The 19,928-nt window shown below is 39.9% G+C and overlaps 1 protein-coding gene across 1 annotated transcript in view; it reads right to left on the bottom strand.

Annotated features, from left to right (window-relative positions):
- Window positions 1-8,728: 8,728 nt before the first annotated feature.
- Window positions 8,729-19,928, bottom strand: part of OPN3 (opsin 3) — a 32,239-nt gene continuing 21,039 nt past the window's right edge. The window contains exons 3-4 of the mRNA XM_060753884.2: window positions 15,594-15,845; window positions 8,729-12,407 (exon numbers count right to left, since the gene is read on the bottom strand). Coding sequence (XP_060609867.2) covers window positions 12,144-12,407; window positions 15,594-15,845 — 516 coding nt within the window. The 3' untranslated portion in view covers window positions 8,729-12,143. The remainder of the gene's footprint in view (window positions 12,408-15,593; window positions 15,846-19,928) is intronic.

Genomic DNA, 19,928 nt, shown 5'->3' with positions numbered 1-19,928 from the left:
TTGTTTGCTTGCTGTGAGTTGCCTAAAAAGACACTAGAAATCACATAGTTTCCTGCCTAGTGCCTATACTTCCCTAAATGCTGAAATCTGTTTTTTGCTGCTTTTCGCGTATTGCACAATTGTGTCCGCCATTCACGAAGCGATTCGGAAATTTCAGAAAGTTTGGAAAATTCCAAATTTATTTATTTATTGGGAAAAATTTGGAATTCAATTCTTATTTGAACCACTAGCATCCCCTACATACGAAATGAGTTTTGAAACATTTTTCTTTTTGATCAACCAAGCCTAGTGTTTACTCCAGCATATACTGTGTACATTGTTCCTTCCTGCCATACCCATCATGCTATATCCTTGCCATTTTGGTATTTTAGTTGCAAGTTTGATTTTGAGAATATAATGATAATAGATTTTTTTTCTCTCATTCACTGTATTAAATGTCATATCTGTAACTGGTAAATTGCTCACTTCCTGGAACATAATAACATGGTTATTCCCTTTAGGCATATATTTTAGAAACATCGGCATTTTGTAAGAGATCTTCCAGGATACAGACAATTACCAGATACAGGATAATGCAGAACTTTCAAAATGAAAAAAAAAAATGCATTCAGAAATAATTCACAACAGAATTGCTGTATGCCGTTCTGGTTTAAGGTGGTCCTGATGCGACCCATCATGAGACAAATTTTGTTCAGAGGGTGCCTTTACCTCTGAGGCTGAGAGAGCGTGTTCTTGCTAAGATTCCCCCAATATCCATAGCTGAACAGGGAGTCGAATCCTGGTCTCCTGAGTCATAGTCCAATGCTCAAAGTACTACATCAGGCTACCTCTGAATTAGAACTCCTTATTATAAATTAGGATTTCTTATTGCATATAGAATCATAGAATCAAAGAGTTGGAAGAGACCTCATGGGCCATCCAGTCCAACCCCCTGCCAAGAAGCAGGAATATTGCATTCAAATCACCCCTGACAGATGGCCATCCAGCCTCTGTTTAAAAGCTTCCAAAGAAGGAGCCTCCACCACACTCTGGGGCAGAGAGTTCCACTGCTGAACGGCTCTCACAGTCAGGAAGTTCTTCGTCGTGTTCAGATGGAATCTCCTCTCTTGTAGTTTGAAGCCATTGTTCTGCGTCCTAGTCTCCAGGGAAGCAGAAAACAAGCTTGCTCCCTCCTCCCTGTGGCTTCATCTCACATATTTATACATGGCTATCATATCCCCTCTCAGCCTTCTCTTCTTCAGGCTAAACATGCCCAGCTCCTTAAGCCACTCCTCATAGGGCTTGTTCTCCAGACCTTTTATCATTTTAGTCGCTCTCCTCTGGACACATTCCAGCTTGTCAATATCTCTCTTGAATTGTGGTGCCCAGAATTGGACACAATATTCCAGATGTGGTCTAACCAAAACAGAATAGAGGGGTAGCATTACTTCCCTAAATCTAGACACTATGCTCCTATTGATTCAGGCCAAAATCCCATTGGCTTTTTTTGCCGCCACATCACATTGTTGGCTCATGTTTAACTTGTTGTCCACGAGGACTCCAAGATCTTTTTCACACGTACTGCTCTCGAGCCAGGCGTCCCCCATTCTGTATCTTTGCATTTCGTTTTTCCTGCCAAAGTGGAGTATCTTGCATTTGTCACTGTTGAACTTCATTTTGTTAGTTTTTGGCCCATCTCTCTAATTTGTCAAGATCGTTTTGTATCCTGCTCCTGTCCTCTGGAGTATTGGCTATCCCTCCCAATTTGGTGTCATCTGCAAACTTGATGATCCTGCCTTCTAGCCCTTCATCTAAGTCATTAATAAAGATGTTGAACAGGACCGGGCCCAGGACGGAACCCTGCGGCACTCATCACTATATGGCCTTCTAAAATGTGGAAAGTGTTTTGTTGTGCGTAGCCTCTGCTTCTGAAATAGTTTGTTGTTGTTGCTGCTGCTGTTGTTGTTATTCTGTTTTTTTCCTCTAAAGGAGACTTTTAAAAAGGTTAGTTTGGCCTTTGAAAAGATTTACCAGTCCAACACTCTCATTTGTATGCAATTCATATCTGTTTTCTTTGCTATACATAGGAAGATTATTACCAGTACAAATATAAACAAAGCAAACCTCCATTTAATTATGTAATGATATCCCAAGATGGTGTATAACTTTGAAAAAAACACTGAAACATATGAAAATACAAGCATTTAATGCACAAACATTAAATAATCAAAACATGTACTATCAGAAAGGAGACAATTAAAAAAATGTGAGCTACCATGAAGAACACCTAGTTCCCGTCTACTGCTAGACTGGTAAAATATAATGTAAAATGGTGTTTTCATAAGGCTTGTTTTCCAGCAATTAAGCAAACCCAAGTCTTTGGCCATGATGTTTTTGTGGGCAGCCACATGCATTCTTGGAGGAAATGGATTATTTCAGTCAAAGTGTCAAGTCATGGTTTAGGATGGAGGTATGATAGTCCTTAATGATCCTGCAATTGCCTTTTTATACCATCGGTCATGTCATTAAATTACATTGATCCTTTGGGAGATAGTGTTATCCATGTATCCATTCAGCCATGGATACTCATTGGGTGACCTTAAGTGAGTCACACACTTTCAGTCCCAGGATATTCCATTAGTCGGAAATGATTTGAAGGTGCACAACAACAACAATTGACAACTTTATACCATATGGTAACCACAGCCATTGGACAAATGTTTGAAAAGTATATTTTTAAACCCTGTTAACCTGATGGGTGCCCCTGGTGGCACAGTGGGCTAAACCACTGAAATGCTGAACTCACTGACCAAAAAGCTGGTGGTTCAAATCCAGGGAGCATGGTGAGCTCCTGCTGTTAGCCCCAGCTTCTGCCAACCTGTCACTTTGAAAACATGTCAATGTGAGTAGATCAATAGGTACCACTCCAGTGGGAAGGTAACAGCACTCTGTGCAGTCATGCCGGCCACATGACCTAGGAGGCGTCTACGAAAAACAGTGGCTCTTCGGTTTAGAAATGGAGATGAGCACCACCCCCCAGGGTTGAACACGACTAGACTTAATGTCAAGGGGAAACCTTCACCATTAAAATATTAAACTGATAGGGTAACAGTGTTCGTCTATCAGACTGGTGAGGAAGATTCTATTCATGTAATAGTATCCAAATTTTCAATTGTTCTCAATTTTTTAAAAGAACTAGTTAAATGGATTTCCTTTGTAAATCAAACAGATCCATAATCTCAGATCTGGAAAGTATGGCTAATTAAAAGAACTACAATATTCATTTTCTTTCTTTTCTTTCTTTTTAAATAAGTAAACAGAATTAATAGTGAGATTGTGTTTGGACACTTTAAATTTACCTTGTAAGAAGACCAATTCACCACTAGAGGGAGATCCTGCACTTTGGTAAATACTTTAGGGGCAATGCACAATTGATGGTGGCTCAACTTGAATAGCTTGCTTACAATTATCATCAAGAGATGTAACCATGGTCTTTAGCCAAGGGGTTGTAGGAAGCAGAGGGGGAGTCGTTTCCATTTGTTAAAATGTACTTATACATAACATAAAATATAGAATGTAAAGCGGAAGTGTTTGTAGTAGACATAAGACTATTGGGGCCAATCAGAATTTGCCATCAAGTCAATTTCTACTCTTGACAAACCTATGAATAAGAGTCTTCCAAGGGATGCCAACTGCCCAGCTTGGGTCTGATACATTCAGGGCTATAAATTCCTTGATTGAAACTGGTGCTGTTATGTATTTCCAAATTGTTTCCAATTTATGACAACACTGTGGATCTACAGTAGTAGTAGTAGTAGTAGTAGTAGTAGTAGTTGTTGTTGTTGTTGTTGTTATTCTTTATAACCAGCTCTCTCTCCCCAAGGGGACTCAGGGTGGTTACAGGAATAACAAAATGGCAAACATTCAATGCCAAAACCAATCAGACAATCAAAGCAAAACATTCAGTGAGATAAACTCAATATAACTTGTAACAATCAAACAAGGATTGACTCAATGAACATAAAACATAAAATGCAATTTGACACCACATTAACTGCTATGGCTCGATTCTATATAACCTGGGATTTGTAATTTGGTGGGGCATCAGCATTCTTTGACAAAGAACACTAAAGAACTTACAAAACTACAACTCCCATGTTTTTATAGCATTGAGCCATGGCAGTTAAAGTAGTATCAAGCTGCATTAATTCAATAGTATAGATGCTCCCCGTGTGTGCATCATTTGCTCAAGGTCATCCAGTAGATTTCTATAGCTGAATGATGGGTTCCAGACTCATGGTCCAACTCTCACACCATTACAACATGCTGAATGAATTTATGCACCTGTAACGTCATCTTCTTTTCGCCCTCTCTTTTCCAACTTCTTTTCCCCTTATCAATCATTACTGCGTTGTCTTTTCTAATGAGTCATGTCTTCTTGTGATACATTGAAAGCACAACACTGTCAGTTTAATCATCTTGGCTTCCAGTGAGACTTCAGTCTGATTTGCTGTAGGACCCATTTATTTGTTTTTTCATAGTTCATGATATGCGTAGAAGTCTCCTCCAGCACCACATTTCAAATAGATTGATTTTCTTCCTGTCAGCTTTCTTCACTTTCAACTTCCAAACTCATGCATAGAATAGGAAATGCAATGATGTGGATGATCCTGATTTTCATCTATTGATATGTCGGTACACTTGAGGATCACATCAAATTCCTTCGTCACTTCCCTTCCAAGTGCTTTGACACTGTTGAATTAATGCAGTTTGACACCATTTTAACTGCCCTAGCTAATACAGTTTAACACTACTTTAACTTTTATTGAGCTATGATGAAGTGGTACATTGCTTCTACAGTATGTATGAACCTAAAGATTTGGGAGTTGTAGTTTTACAATGCCTTCTCTGCCAAAGACTGTTGTTACCTCACCAAACTACAAATCTCCGGACTCCATTGTAAAGTGGTGTCAAGCTGCATTCATTCTACAGTGTAGATGCACTCCAAGTCTTCTTCTGATTCCTTGACTGCAGCCTCTAATTCGGTTATAACTGAACCTGGGTATACAAAATGTTGAGTTCTTTCAATGTCTTTTCTGTAAGTAATCACTCATATATTTTATACTAGCTTGGGGACCCGGCGCTGCCCAGGTTATTGGAGAAAGGAATTGTATATCAAGGTTGGTGTTTATCAGTTATTTATATGGCTCGCAGTGGTCTCAGGAAGTTAGTGAAGGTACTGTGAGTCCCATCATCTGTGGTCCATCGTCTTCCAAACTGCACCAGGATGGAGAGAGGGTCATGGGGGCTCTGTGTGCTAAGTTTGGTCTTGATCAGTCATTGGATGAGAGTCACAGCAGTCTCAGAAAGTGAGTTAAGGTACTGCAAGTCCCATCATCCATAGTCTCCCTCAAACATCACCAGAATATTGAGTTGGCCATGGGGGGGCTCTGTGCCAAATTTGGTCTTTATTGGTATTTGGATGAATGTCACTGTGGTTTCAGGAAGTGAGTGAAGGTACTGCAAGTCCCATCATCCATTGTCCATCCTCCTCCAAACAGCACCAGGATGTAGAGTCTCTCATGGGGGCTCTGTGTGCCAAGTTTGGTCTTGATTGGTCATTAGATGAGGGTTGCAGCAGTCTTGGGAAATGTGTGGAGGTACTTGAAATCCCATCATCCATAGTCTGTTCTCCCCCAAACCTCACCAGAATGTTGAGTTGGCCATGGGGGTTCTGTGTGCCAAGTTTGGTCTTCATCAGTCATTGGATGAGGGTCTCAGTAGTTTCACTAAGTGAGTGAAGGAACTGCAAGTCCCATCGTCCATGGTGCATCATCCTCCAAACCGCACCAGGATGTAGAGTGCATCATGGAGACCCGGTGTGCCAAGTTTGGTCCTTACCGGAAATTGGATGGTTGCAGTGGTCTCGGGAATTGAGTGAAGATACTGCAAGTCCCATAATCCATGCTCGATCCACAGTCAAACCACACCATGGTGTAAAGTGGGTCATGAGAGGTCTATGTGCCAAGTTTGGTGTTGTTCAGTCATTGTTGAGGGTCGCAGCAGTCTCGGAAAGCGAGTAGAGGTACTTCAAGTCCCATCATCCATGGTATGCCCTACTTCAAACCGCAGTAGGATGTAGAGTGGGTCATGGGGGCTCTGTGTGCCAAGTTTGGTTTTGTTCGGACATTAGATGAGGGTTGCAGCAGTCTTGGGAAGAGAGTGGAGGTACTTGAAGTCCTATCATCCATGGTCTGTCCTCCTCGAAAGTACACCAGGATGTAGAGTGGGTCATGGGGACTCTGTGTGCCAAGTTTGGTCTTGATCAGTCATTAGCAAGGGTCTCAGTGGTCTCAGGAAGTGAGTGAAGTGACTGCAAGTCCCATTATCCATTGTCAAATTCTTCCAAACCGCACCAGGATGTAGAGTGGGTTATACGGGCTCTCTGTGTAAATTGTGGTCCTGATCCATCATTGTTGGCAGTTATAATGGTTTTAGGAAGGAAGTGCAGGTATTGCAAGTCCCATCATCCATGGTGCATCCTCCTCCAAGCTGCACCAGGATGTAGAGTGGGTCATGGAGACTCAGTGTGCCAAGTTTGGTCTTTATCGGTAATTGGATGAGGGTTGCAGTGGTCTCAAGAATTGAGCAAAGGTACTGCAAGTCCAATAATCCATGGTCCATCCCCCGCCAAACCACACCAGGCGTAAAGTGGGTCATGAGAGGCCTATGTGCCAAGTTTGGTCCTGATCAGACATTGGAAGAGGTTAACAGCGGTCTCAGAATGTGAGTGATGGTACTGCAAGTCCCATCATCCATGGTTGCAGTAGGATGTCGAGTTGGTCTTGCAGGCTCTGTGTGCTAAGTGTAGTCTGTATTGGTAATTGTCTGACTCAGCCCCCTCTGGCCTTTTCCTTTCCTCTCTTAGTCATCTCGGAATCTTGGAATTGAGGCTGGCCAATCAGAGACCATATGCAAATTTCCTTCTCATGTCCCCGTTTCTGCCATGAACTCCTTTCTCCACCAGGGGCTCCTATTGAAGCTGGCCAATCAGAGACCATATGCAAATAGCACCACTGCGGCAGCCAATCCGAATGTTGGAACTTTCAGGCTGGCCAATCATAATGCTGGCACATACACCGCCACACCGCCGCACTTTTGTCCTCCACATACAAACTTTCACCTTTATTATATGTATAGATTGTTGATGTTGCTCCACTAGCTTGCATATCTTTCTTTGAATATATATAGGTATATAATCCTGTTTCCAAACATGTTCTGTATATAAATTTAAAAGCTCAGGTAATAAAAAGCAGACTTGTCTAATCCCTTTGTCAATGGGAAATATCCTGACAGCGGCTTCTGGTCCAAAACATCAAGAAAATCAGATGTGTGTACACCAATTTGTCATGAACTATGAAGTCAAAATCTTTGCTTTGATCTATAAAGTCCCTTTGGATCTTATTCTGAAAATCTTTGGTATCTTTCATTAGCTGGTGTATGTTTGCTATATGATCTCTAACATGTCTTCATTTGTTAATCTCATCTTGCATGCCTGGCATGTTTCACTTCATATACATAAAGGTAAAGGTTTCCCCTGACATTAAGTCTAGTCATGTCTGACTCTGGGGATTGGTGCTCATCTCCATTTATAAGCCAAAGAGCTGACATTGTGCATAGACACCTCCAAGGTTATGTGGCCAGCATGACTGCATGGAGCACTGTTATCTTCCCGCAGAATCAGCACCTATTGATCTACTCACCTTTGCATGTTTTTGAACTGTTAGGTTGGCAGAAGCTGGTTCTAACAGTGGAAACTCAGCCTGCTCCCCAGATTCGAACCACCAACCTTTTGGTCAGCAAGTTCATCAGCTCAGTGGTTTAACCCACTGCACCACCAGGGGGCCCTCACTTCATATATTGTAACATTATTTCTTGGAAAATCTCAAGTATCCCTTTACTTGCATGGGAAATCATTTCAATAGTTGGATGGTTACTATAATCACTGGTGAATCCTTTTCATGGGAATTGAGATACATATTGAGTGCTTCTAGTCTATGGGCATTATTTGTTTTTCATATTTGTTGGCAAATGATTTTTTGGAGCTATACTTACGGTTTAGGCCAGTGCTTCTTAAAATGTGGGTCTCAACCCCAAATGGTCCCCTTAGCACAATGTTGGGAGTCCCGTAGTTTGCCAACAGTAAAAAATAAAAAATGAACATCACCTAGTGGTTGTACACAAATCAGTTGTGCAGTGTTTACAGTGGACTCTGAAGTAGATGCTTCAGTTGTACTTTATTAAAAGAAATATCAGCCTTCTTAGCAACCTTTGCAAATGCTGATTTGTTGTATGTAAAGGTTTGATTTTTATACCTATTTTATATACCTATATACCTAGAGTCACATAAACTCTCTTGGGCCCAAAGGGGTTCCAAGTGGATACGTTCAAGAAGTCCTGGTCTAAGCAACAAAGGCATATCCCTTTTGATCAGCATGGCGTCAACAATGATACGTTCTTTCTTCCCTGTACTCATCTTGCCTTGAGTCCTTTTTCTTCAGTGCTGATCATTTAATGCTGAGAAGCTGGATTGTTCATAACCAGTCCACGGTACCACTGCAACCAAATTAATATCTCGGATTGAATGTACGGTACTTCTGTTTGGAAATGTGAAGACAGATCACTGATGTGTCTTAGTACCAGGTTTCTATAACAACAAAGCAGCCTCTCAAATAAGTTTCAAAAGATGTAGTTTATACTGAGATTTATTCCTTTTTTTTGTTAGATTCCCCAGGGGGTGGGGGAGAGAAATCTAGGCACAAAAGAATTTACAAACTGTTTTGTCTGATTCAAACTTTTGAACCAGTGTTGTTGACTCTGATAGGAATCAAAGTTTCTGTGGTTTGAGGCATTTTTTCCTGGCTTTGCCTGGTAATTTCCAAAGTAATTTCTTAACAAACAGGCTTAACATGGTATGGTGTGATATCTAGACTGTGTTGATTGCATTTGCACACAGTCTCATACTCTTTAATGTTGCTAAGTCCCCCACTCCTTCTAGGTGAGAGGCTCACCTAGATAAAGAAGGTTTCCTTCAATATGTAGTTGTTCTTGTATGCCTTTGAGTTATTTTTTACTTATGGCAACCCCAACACAACCCTAATCACAGGTATTTGCCATTGCTTTCCTTGAGATTAAAAGAATATGACATGCCCAAAATAATCCAGTAGTTTTCATAGCACATCAGGATTGAAACCCTGGACAATTAATAATTTTAGCCCAAATTTCAAAGAATTACAATACACCATTGCTGGATAAAAGGATATTTCTCAATTGCAATGATATTCTATTAAAGGGAAATAAACTTAAATTGTTATTTATCATCCAAATTTCACATATGCAAACTAGGATGCATGTGGTTAAACCACACCAGAATGTGGTTGGGACAGCTAAAGATATGAAGAAGAAAGAACAAACAAACCAGGAAACACTGCAGTAGTTTGCTTTTGCCCAAGCCTCCTGGGAAGGGCCTTTACCATTATCACCATCACCCGGTTAACTTGGTGCAAACTCATTTCCACTATGAACTCAGTTTGCATCAAGTGAAATAAGCTGAGAACAAAGGGGAAAACTGGGAGATGAACCTGGGCCATTTGGAAACCTGGGCCATTTAAAAAAAACAGGTCTCAGGACAGTACTTGCCAGATGGGGACAGTTTGAGAGTTTAAGAATGCGTGCTCAGGTCTATGCCCATTTGTAGCTGTACAATGTAATTTGCCCTTTGACATTCATTTAATTTCCACAGTTCTCTTGCCTTACAACATTAGTATTTGATGAGTGAGGAAAATAGGAAGAGAGATAAGAGAAGCAATCGGGGAGCAGGGGAAAAGACACAGGAAAGTGCTTCCTTCCCCTGATTCCTATAGAAATCATTGAGTACTGACCTAAATACTCTAGTTTGCTGCCAAAATCAATACTCTATTCTCTCCAACTAGAATTCCCTTGTTTCCCAAGATTTTAAGATTAAAAAACACTGTAGGTCAGAGTTTCTATTTTAGAAGCATCCCAGAGCATGACATTTCAAAGCCAAAGCCTAAAAAGTAGGGACATTCACTCTTGATAATACAACAGATGGCACATAGTGATGTCATTCAAATGCTATATTAAACATTAACCACCATTGCTCAAGCCACATAATTAAACTAAAAAGCACCAAGTCTGAGGTGTGAGGAAATTTTTCTCTAGTTGAAAAGTAAACATTTTCATACATTACACTGAGCAGAAGAGAGCCCCACATTTTCCTCAGTTGTTTTAAAAAAGAAACATTGGTGCGATTACACTCAGCACTCCAAATGCACAGGTTTTGCTTTTGCAGTTCTGCACATTTGTGTATTGGCCAGTCCTCCTGGATGGTGATGGTGGTGGTGGTGGGGCTTTGAAATTGATGTATCATCCCCACTCCTGTTATGCTTGTTCACAGCATGTGTAAAAGAAAAAATAACTTGATTCTTCATATCAAAATCACCTCCTTTTACAATGTATTAATCCCAGAAGTTAAGAAAATTGCCTTCTGGAGGTAAGAACCACCGCAGAGGAATTGATTTTTGTTGGGACAACTGTATAGAAGGAAACAATGAACCCCCATTTTAGTTGTTATTAAAAATGAAATGACAGCATTTCAACTTCAATGTCATGTTGTTTGGACTTTTGGTTCAGATGGTCACTGTCAAGCCTTGTCAAGTCTAGTCACAGTCTTATTTAGGTCCAGGCTCCAAGGAATGTCTATGGCATCATCTATCTTTATGCCAAATTATCCTGCAGCATTTGGAATTTGCTTCAGTCATTTGCTCTTTTTAAGTATTAGCTTTTACTGTTCGATGACATTCAGCATGGTCACATCTTAGCCACAGTTGTAAAAAAGATGGTCATGCTTACGCATACACCTTCCCTTTACCTCTCATAAAGATAAGTCATTTCATTTTTAAGGAAGGAAACATGCCACACACCAAAATGCAATTTTGTACAAGAACCAATTTCCTTTGTTTTGAGATAGCTTCTGTTTATACATGAGTCACTAGCTTGGGCTACAAACGTCATCACAGTGTACATCCCTACAGTGAATGCAAGGCACATATTTCACGTAGCAGGTATGCTGGCCTGAGGGAGCGTATGATACCCTTTTGTGTTAAAATATTACACCAAAGGCTGCTCTAGAAAGAAAATCAGTGAAGTTCTAATGAAGACATTATGGCCTCAAGAAGCTGCTTTTATTCCCTGGTACACCTACAATGTAAGAAGTGCTAGGTGATCAAAACATGATATGGAAAAATAAATATCTTGAGTATAAAAAAGCAGGCAAATATATCATTTCAATTCTTTTACAGCAGCCAGCATAGCACTACAGAGCTTCCATCACTGCAAACCTGTATGTGTGGTCAGAAGCCCCACCAGTGATGTCACTAGGGTTGGTGTCACCCAAGTGCATTAACTTATGGTGTCAATCCCTCTAAGCAAGCAGCCACCCTGCAGCCCCAGTGAATAGGAATCTTAGCACTGGAAGAGATCCAGTCTTGGTTGCCCCACATTTGCAGAAAGGTATGAGGGAACCTGGACTGGGATGCCTAAGAACCCCCACAGGCCCAAAAGGGGGGAGGGAGATGGATGGCACTGATGTTAACCCAGGTGTCAGGTGCTCCTCCCACATTTAAGATACAGAGTTCAGGGACAGACTGAGGGTGAAAGGAAAAGTGATAAAAGGTGGGATGAAAGCTAGACCTCTACTTTCCTCTTCTTGCCCGCCTTGCCACTTCACCTGGTTTCACCCCAATTGCCTGCCACATGACTACTTGTGTTACTCCCCTTCCTCTGCCTTGCCCTCTTTTATGCCCATCCTCCAGGCACAATCTTTCTTCCCTGCCCAGCCAGCAGCATGGGCAGCCCCAATGGAAGGAGGTGGCCGGGGGAGGGGGTCTTGAGGCAGATATGAATGACCACCCCACCAGGCTCTTCCCATGGTGTCAGCCGGTGCAGTCCATGCCCACTGCACCCACCCAGTAACACTACTGTGTCTTAATAAGACTTCTTTCTTAGGAAGTGAGCCTGCTTTCTGAAATCTTACATAAACATAGTCTTTAAACCCAAACAGAAGTCCAGTCAAATCCCAACAGCTATAGTGGCTTCACCTGGATCACATTAATTTTTGTCTCAGAATATTTGGTACTGACATCTATTTGCTCTGTGTCATCGCTGGTGATTATGAAAATGATTGAAGAAGAGCTGAAAGTCACTTTCTTCTTTGGCCTGTCCCCAGCCTTCTGGGACATGACAATAGGCCTGATAGGTTTGTCGCTCCCGATGGCCGGTCTCTCTTTCAAGGTCCTCTTGAATCTCAGGAATCGCACACAAAAAAGCTGCACAAGGCATCGGCGAAACTGCAAGGGGACAAAATCAGAAGCCAACAAGTGTTCAGGAAGAGGCAATATTTTCAGACACAGTATATTCAAAAGTGGCACAAGTGACACATAAAATCAGCACAGGCATACCTCATTTAACAAATCATCTGATGACAAAGCTCTCTCTCTCTCTTTTTTACACAGGCTTTCTGTACATGCCCAGTCACCTACTTTTCCTCACTGATAAATAATGGAAACCTCCTCAGGTTGGTTGGTAACTGTTTCCTTCCAGCCACTGCCCTCGGGCCATTTTTGAAACAGAGACTGTTTGTTTTCACAGTAAGATCTCAGCTAATTAGGAACTGCATGCAAATGAGGCTGTTACAGGATCAGATAACTAAAGATTATGCTACAAATGATTGAAGATTAGGGAGGGCCAGTTCATTTTTTATGCTTTTAATCAGAGCAGGAAAAACAGAAAACTTTGAATTGCTATGCAGCTTGTACTGCCAGAACAGCTTAGCAAGATGTTTTTAAGGCGGGTGAAGGGAGAAGGATCAGTTCATTTGTCATTTCCCCTTTACCATCCCCTCCCAGTAATTTTGAATATTTGTGCCAGAACTTTCTCTGCCCCTAGAAAACACCTCCTAAAATATTTTTCTATACATATCTGCATACTAATATTATTTGCTGTTTACTCTTCTCAGAATGTAGACCTTTTTGCAGTTATTCTAGGATTTGTGAGAATCATTCTGCAGCACTTAGCTGCCCAATATATTATAGCTGCGTCCATGATTGTTTTTATAGGTTGAGCATCACTTATCCAAAATGCTCCAAAATCTGAAAATAACCACTGTGTATCTGAGATAGTGGCACCTTTGCTTTCTCATAGTTCAATGTAAACAAACCTTGTTTCAAAATTACTGAAAATATTGTATATGAAATTACCATCAACGTATGTGCATAAGGCATATATATATTAATTAATTTCATGTTTATATATAGATCCATCTCCAAAATATCTCATTATGTACATATAAGCAAGCCCAGGTATTAAAATGGCCATTTAAATGGCCATTTCAGTGCATTTACTGTATTTTAGGGGCTATGGTGGCACAGCAGGTTAAACTACTGAGCTGCTGAACTTGCTGACTGGAAGGTTGACAGTTTGAATCCATGGGATGGGGTGAGCTCCCATTGATAGCCCCAGCATCTGCCAAACTAGCAGTTCAAAAACATGAAAATGTAAATAAATAGGTACTGCTTCAGCACTACAGGCAGTCATGTCGGCCACATGATCTAGGAGGTGTCTATGGACAAAGCCGGCTCCTCGGCTTAGAAATGGAGGTGGGCACCACCCTCCAGAATCGGACTCAACTAGACTTAATGTCAAATGGAAACCTTAACCTTTATATTCTGTATTTTAATTCTGCTTTTACCACACTGTTACTATATAATTGGTTTTTTTAAAACTTTTGTATTTTTTTTAACTGTCCAGTGTGGATAGATGTAAGCCACCTTGAGTCCCCATGAGGAGAAAGATGGAATGTAATAATAATAATAATACAAAAAATACAAAATTTCAAACACCTCTTGACTCAAGTGTTTTGGATAAGGAATGCTCAACCTGAAGCACTCTACCTTATGCTAGAAATGGACACCCTTTGACCTTCTGGATGTTTTGGATTTCAACTCACAGCAGTCTCATCCATCATGGCTAATGGCAATGAGTTATATGAACTAAAAAAGTACCTAAAGGACTAAAGTTTCTATTTAAGCATTTTTTACATGTTCCTAGGATTTATACAGTGTCCTTTAATATTATATACTGTGATGTAATAGAGTGATACGAATAATCTAAAATCTATAGAAGTGATAGTTTACGGATAAAGATTGCCATCAAAATGGGGGGGGGGGGGATTTAAGAAATCCAATGTACCTTAGCAGGTAAAATCCATAATATTGTTATTCTATATAATATTTGGCCCAAATCCAGCACCATTGTTGTTATGTCTGACAATGTTCCTCTTTCCAAACTTACCTTTATAGCTTGGCAGTTCCCAGACCAAACTGTTCCTGAGATGATGAAGAGTCGAGTGCTACAGGGTGACGTCTACAACATCTCCTGACTGTGGAGTGCCTTGAGAACAGGATGCTAGAGAGACCCCTCAAGATCCTGCCAAAACCTCTTGCCTCTGGGCACTCCATGGCCAGAGAATGATGTGGATGTCATTCCTAGCATGATGGTAAGTTTAGTCATTCATTACCGTAAATGTGAATCTTCAACAGTTACAATGTCATAAATCTGGCTTATGTCATTGTAAATGAACAGGAGTGCCAACCTCTAGATTTGTAGAAATGACATTTATATATTTTTTAAAGATGGCTATCTTATGTTAGAGCACCACTTTGTAATCTGTTGTTTAAGGATGATTTCACCATCTAAGTCAGGGGTCCCCAAAATAAGGCCCGCAGGCCAGATGAGGCCCTTCAAGTCCATTTACCCGGCCCCTCCCCTAAACTTTAGACTTAGGGTTGCGCTAAGTCTGAAATGACTTGAAGCCACACAACAACAATCCTAATTAACTTGACTATCTCAACAGCAAAAAGCAGGCCCACACTTCCCGCTGAAACACTGGTAAGTTTATATTGGTTAAAATTGTTCTTAATTTTACATATTATATTGTTCTTTTATGGAGGTTGTTTTTGCACTACAAACAAGATATGTGCAGTGTGCATAGGAATCCATGTATGTTTTTTTAAAACTATCATCCGGCAGCCCTCTCCCAATAGTCTGGGGACTATGAACATTAAAAGTTGTGGACCCATGATTTGTGTTATGCCTATGTAACTCGAAAAACACATACAACTATGTGTTTTATTGTAAAACAGGTGGAGAAGAAATGGAGAGGAAAGACAATTCTGCTAAAAACCTGCCCAGTGTTGAATAATTAAAATGAGATTAATTAACATGCATCCTGTTTGCATGCAAAATCTTATTCATGCTGGTCTCCAACAGACTGGCTCAATTCTGTTTCCAAAGTGAGTGGAAATGACTCTTTTCATGTACCTTATGGGACAGTGGCAGTGTGTATGTGGCTAGAATCTTCTACTGATGTTTCCCACTTTCTGGACTTAAGCTGGAAGAAAGAGGCCCTATAGTTCATTGTGAATTAACTGGGATAATTGTGAAGTTTGCTAGTAGTGTTCATTTATGTGGCTTACCTTTCTGCTCATGAAAATGTAGATAACTGGGTTGTAGGCAGTGCTTGATTTGGCAAAGAAGGATGGGACAATGGCTACTGTTGGAGTTATAAGGTGGCCATACCCATAGGCTATTAGTAGAGAGACCACAGCATAAGGCATCCAACAAATAAGGAAAGTTGTGACCATTAAAAAACACATTTTAGCCACTTTCTTCTCGTATCTTAGGATCTTGATCACTTGGATAGACTGCAAGTCTTCAACACATCGAAGCTGGAAAGTAAAGAAAAATATGGAAAATAATCAAGCAGCATTTCAACTAATCATATAGCTCCTATGTTTCTCTTTTCCAAGCATTAAACCACAATACTTTCCATTACAAGGGACACCACTCCATATGCAGCTATCCTCCTGTGTATACCATAGTACCATGGAAATCATCTGGAACAAGATGCTGGAGCCCTTCTTGTTTTTGAATGAAACTTTCCCTCACCAGCCAGGAATGTACTCAGTTTAACTAAATAATGTAATGGCTTCTGAATTTAAGATGGAATATAGAAATATTTCAAATTCCTGTTCCAGGGGCAGATCAGCATACCATAAAAGAAGGAGGAAGATTGCTTTAAGCTCTATAACAATCTCTCTTCATGTCTAGATGCGCTGTGTTATGAGGGATGGGAAATAGCTGCACATGGCATCCAGGTCAGTGACACTTCGGACTATGGAAATGTGGCTCTTGTATAGTTATGGCTAGACAAAAGGCGAGTGGGTAGAGAATACATTCTCTAAAAACAAACAATCCTTTAGACCAGTGGTTCTCAACCTGTGGGTCCCCAGATGCTTTGGCCTTCAACTCCCAGAAATCCTAATAGCTGGTAAACTGGCTGTGATTCCTGGGAGTTGTAGGCCAAAATACCTGGGGACCCACAGGTTAAGAAATACTGCTTTAGACAGCCCTTCACTTGAATGCTTAGTTTTATTACAGCCAAGTTAACATGTTGGAGTTATAAGCTGACTCTTTCCTTGGGTTATTAGTAGAGGGACCACAGTACGAGGCATCCAACGAATAAGACAAGAATCTGAAATTCATAAATCAAACATTATGTGTAACATACTGTATTGTTTTAAGTGGTCTAATTCTCTGCTCAGTCTTCTCCATCTAGCCATGACTGGTTTGTAACTGAGACAACAGGGTTTGATTCCTTGCTGGACTATTAAAATCTACTGGGTGACCTTGTGCAAGACACACTCTCTCAGCCTCAATAGAAGGCAATAGCTTTTTACAAGTTTGTGTGGAAAGCATATGCAGATAGAAGAGGTTTTTCCTTTCATAAAGTTGCCGCCCACATATTCATGATGAAGGAAATGGTAACAGACGATAGTGGAACTAGCATGCTACCTTACTTCAGAGAGATTTCTAATGCCTAAATAGGATTGATGTTTCAGGAGAAAAGTTCCCAAGTAATAATAGATGGGAAAAAATGGCATATCTCACCTGCCTGATGAACTTGGCGGTGATGTGATGCTTTTTTGAAAATATTTGAAGAAGATGAACTGAGCTATATTTAGCAAGGTGATATATTCAGAGATCATGGCAGAAAGTCTTAACAGATTTATTATAGCACAAAAATTCACAGGCTACTGATAAAGAGAACTCTAGTCCATAAAAAGTTACGCTGCAATAAACACTAATCTTTAAGGCACCCAAACTCACCATTATACAAAAATAACATTGCAAGAAACACTCATGCCACATGTAGGCATAAGTACAATATATCCTGAAAGATTTCTCAAAGAGATGTCCTGCAGTTTCCATTAGCATTTGAAATTTTATGCATTTTATTGTTGTTGTTGGTGGGTACCTTTATGTCATTTCTGACTGACTTCTGGCAACCCTAAAACATGGAGTCTACTGAGGTTAAAAGTGTGTGTCTTTTGGGGATTCAGACTCTGATCTCCAGAGTCATTGTTTTTTGTTTTTTGTTTTATTTATTTTGGTCAAACAAGTAGAGTATAACATAACCACTTTCCCTCATGAGGAAGTTTAGATGATACCATAGGCAACGTATACTATATATATAAACAATTTAACAAAACAAAGATGAAAAAACTTCATATGTAATTGCCCTCATCCCCTTTTGTATAAATCCCTTTCCCACAATTTCCCCCCTCCCTCTCCCGTTTACCCCCCCCCCCCCTTCCCCTCTGAGAACATCATACAAATAGTCTGGTTCAATTTCTTTTATTTTCTGTTACCCTTTGCCTTGCCTATCAGTTCTACTAATTTCCCTTCCCATTTTCCCCTGGGGCATCCACTGCTATATTTATATTTTTTTCCTATCTGATGTAATCTTGAAGCACATAGTCTCCTAAAAATTCATATCATTTTTGTATATCTCATTTTTGTATGTTTTTCTATCCCAGGACAACTGTAGCTTGGGCCACAGCTAGCATATATTTAGGTTTCTAGACCCAATTTTTATTGCTGCTTTTTCCTTCCAATTTCAGGGTAAAAAACTGTTTCTTATTCCATCTTATTTATTTTATTTTATTTGCTCTAATGATGCGTTCATTTCCCCCTTTATTTTTCTATAGAATTCTTGTACCTTGGCACAGTCCTACCACACATGGATGAGTGTTCTGGTTTCCCCACATTCATGCCAATAGCTTTTAGATGCTCTTTTTGTAATATAGGCTATTTTCTGAGGGAATCCTATACCATTTGTCAGCATTTTCTGTTGCATTTCTTTGATCTCTCAATGATTAAGTTTTTTATTAAATTTATCCCCAGTTCTAAGTCCTTCTGATTACAGTTTATTTCCTCTTTGCATATTTCTAACAGGGTGGGTTTCAAATTATATTGGTTATCTATTAGTTTGTTATATAAAAGGTAAAGTTTTCAAATTGGCATTAAGTCTAGTTGTGTCCGACTCTGAAGAATTGTGCTCATCTCCATTTCTAAGCCAAAGAGCTGGCCGTAAATGGCAATGTCCGTAAATGCCTCCAAGGTCATGTGATTGGCATGATTACATGGAGCGCCGTTACCTTTCCACCAAAACGGTACCTGTCAGTCTACTCATATTTGCATGTTTTTGAACTGCTAGGTTAGCAGAAGCTGGGGCTACTGCGGGAGCTCACCCTGCTCCCTGGATTCGAACCACCAACCTTTTGCTCAGCAAGTTCAGCAGCTCAATGCTTTAACCCACTGTGCCATGGGGGCTCCTTAGTTTGTTATATTTAATTCCTTTCCCTTTCTCAGTTTTCCATTGTAATATTTGATCTAAATCTGTTTCTGGGCTTTCCTTCTTTTTCCACTCTATAAACTTTTGCGACATTCTGTGCCATGACAACCAATTGCTTGACTCACGTTTGTCTCTTAACTCCCCCCAGTCTTGTGTTGTTCCATAAAAATTTAAAAGATCCCCTATTTTTGTTATGTCATTTTAATTTTAATTTATTATAACTTTTCCATATATCTGATATTTTTATTATCCAGTATTCATAATGGGAGTCTGTTTATTTTGTTCAATGGAAGTTTATTTTGCCATTTTCCCAGCATTCTAATGTTGAATAGAATCGGCTTCCTTTTATTTTCTCTCTGTCTTGACTGTTCATCCATTCCTTTAGGCATGAACAGTGGTTCCACTCATTTATTAACTTTTCAATTCTTACCCATCTATTTGTATTGTCAAACTCTTATTCTAATAGTTTCACTAGTTGGCATGCTTCAAAATAACTTTGTAGGTTGGGAGCTCTCTATCCTCCATTTTCTTGCAGGGAGTAAAATGACAAATTGGATATTTTACTTTTATTGACTCCTACCACCCAGATTTTTATTGATGTGTTCTATTTTTTAAATTATTTAATTGGTATATTGAAAGGTAACACCTCGAAGAGGAATAAAATTTTTGGAAGAATCGTCGATCCTAGAGTCATGGTTCAATGCACAAACTATTTCACCATGCTGGCTCCATAAAAATATAATACAACTTTATGTATTAATTAAAGTGTGATATTACTGTTACCACATAGCAACCTCGTTTACTACATTAAAATTCTTCAAAAAATATCATACTCATGTAATAGGCTGATGAAAATATTGTGGACATTATAGAATTATTCACTGATTCCTTTCATTTGTCTTTAGTAATCACATCTTATTTAAACACACAATTACAAGCAAGTGTACTCAAGAGTAAATACCACGATGCGATTATCTCCTTTGTAAATGTATTCAGTGTCACCATCCTCACTTCAACTGCATTTTTACTGATCTGTATCCTTGTGATGAACTTCAGGTCTGTTCTGGAATCATTATTTATTCCTCCCTCTAAAAGACTGAATGCAGCCATTTGA

This window comes from Anolis sagrei, chromosome 1, assembly GCF_037176765.1.
Source record: "Anolis sagrei isolate rAnoSag1 chromosome 1, rAnoSag1.mat, whole genome shotgun sequence".
Lineage (NCBI taxonomy): Eukaryota > Metazoa > Chordata > Lepidosauria > Squamata > Dactyloidae > Anolis > Anolis sagrei.
The sequence above is the reverse complement of the archived record's forward strand: the minus strand, read 5'-3'. Positions and strand labels throughout refer to the sequence as shown.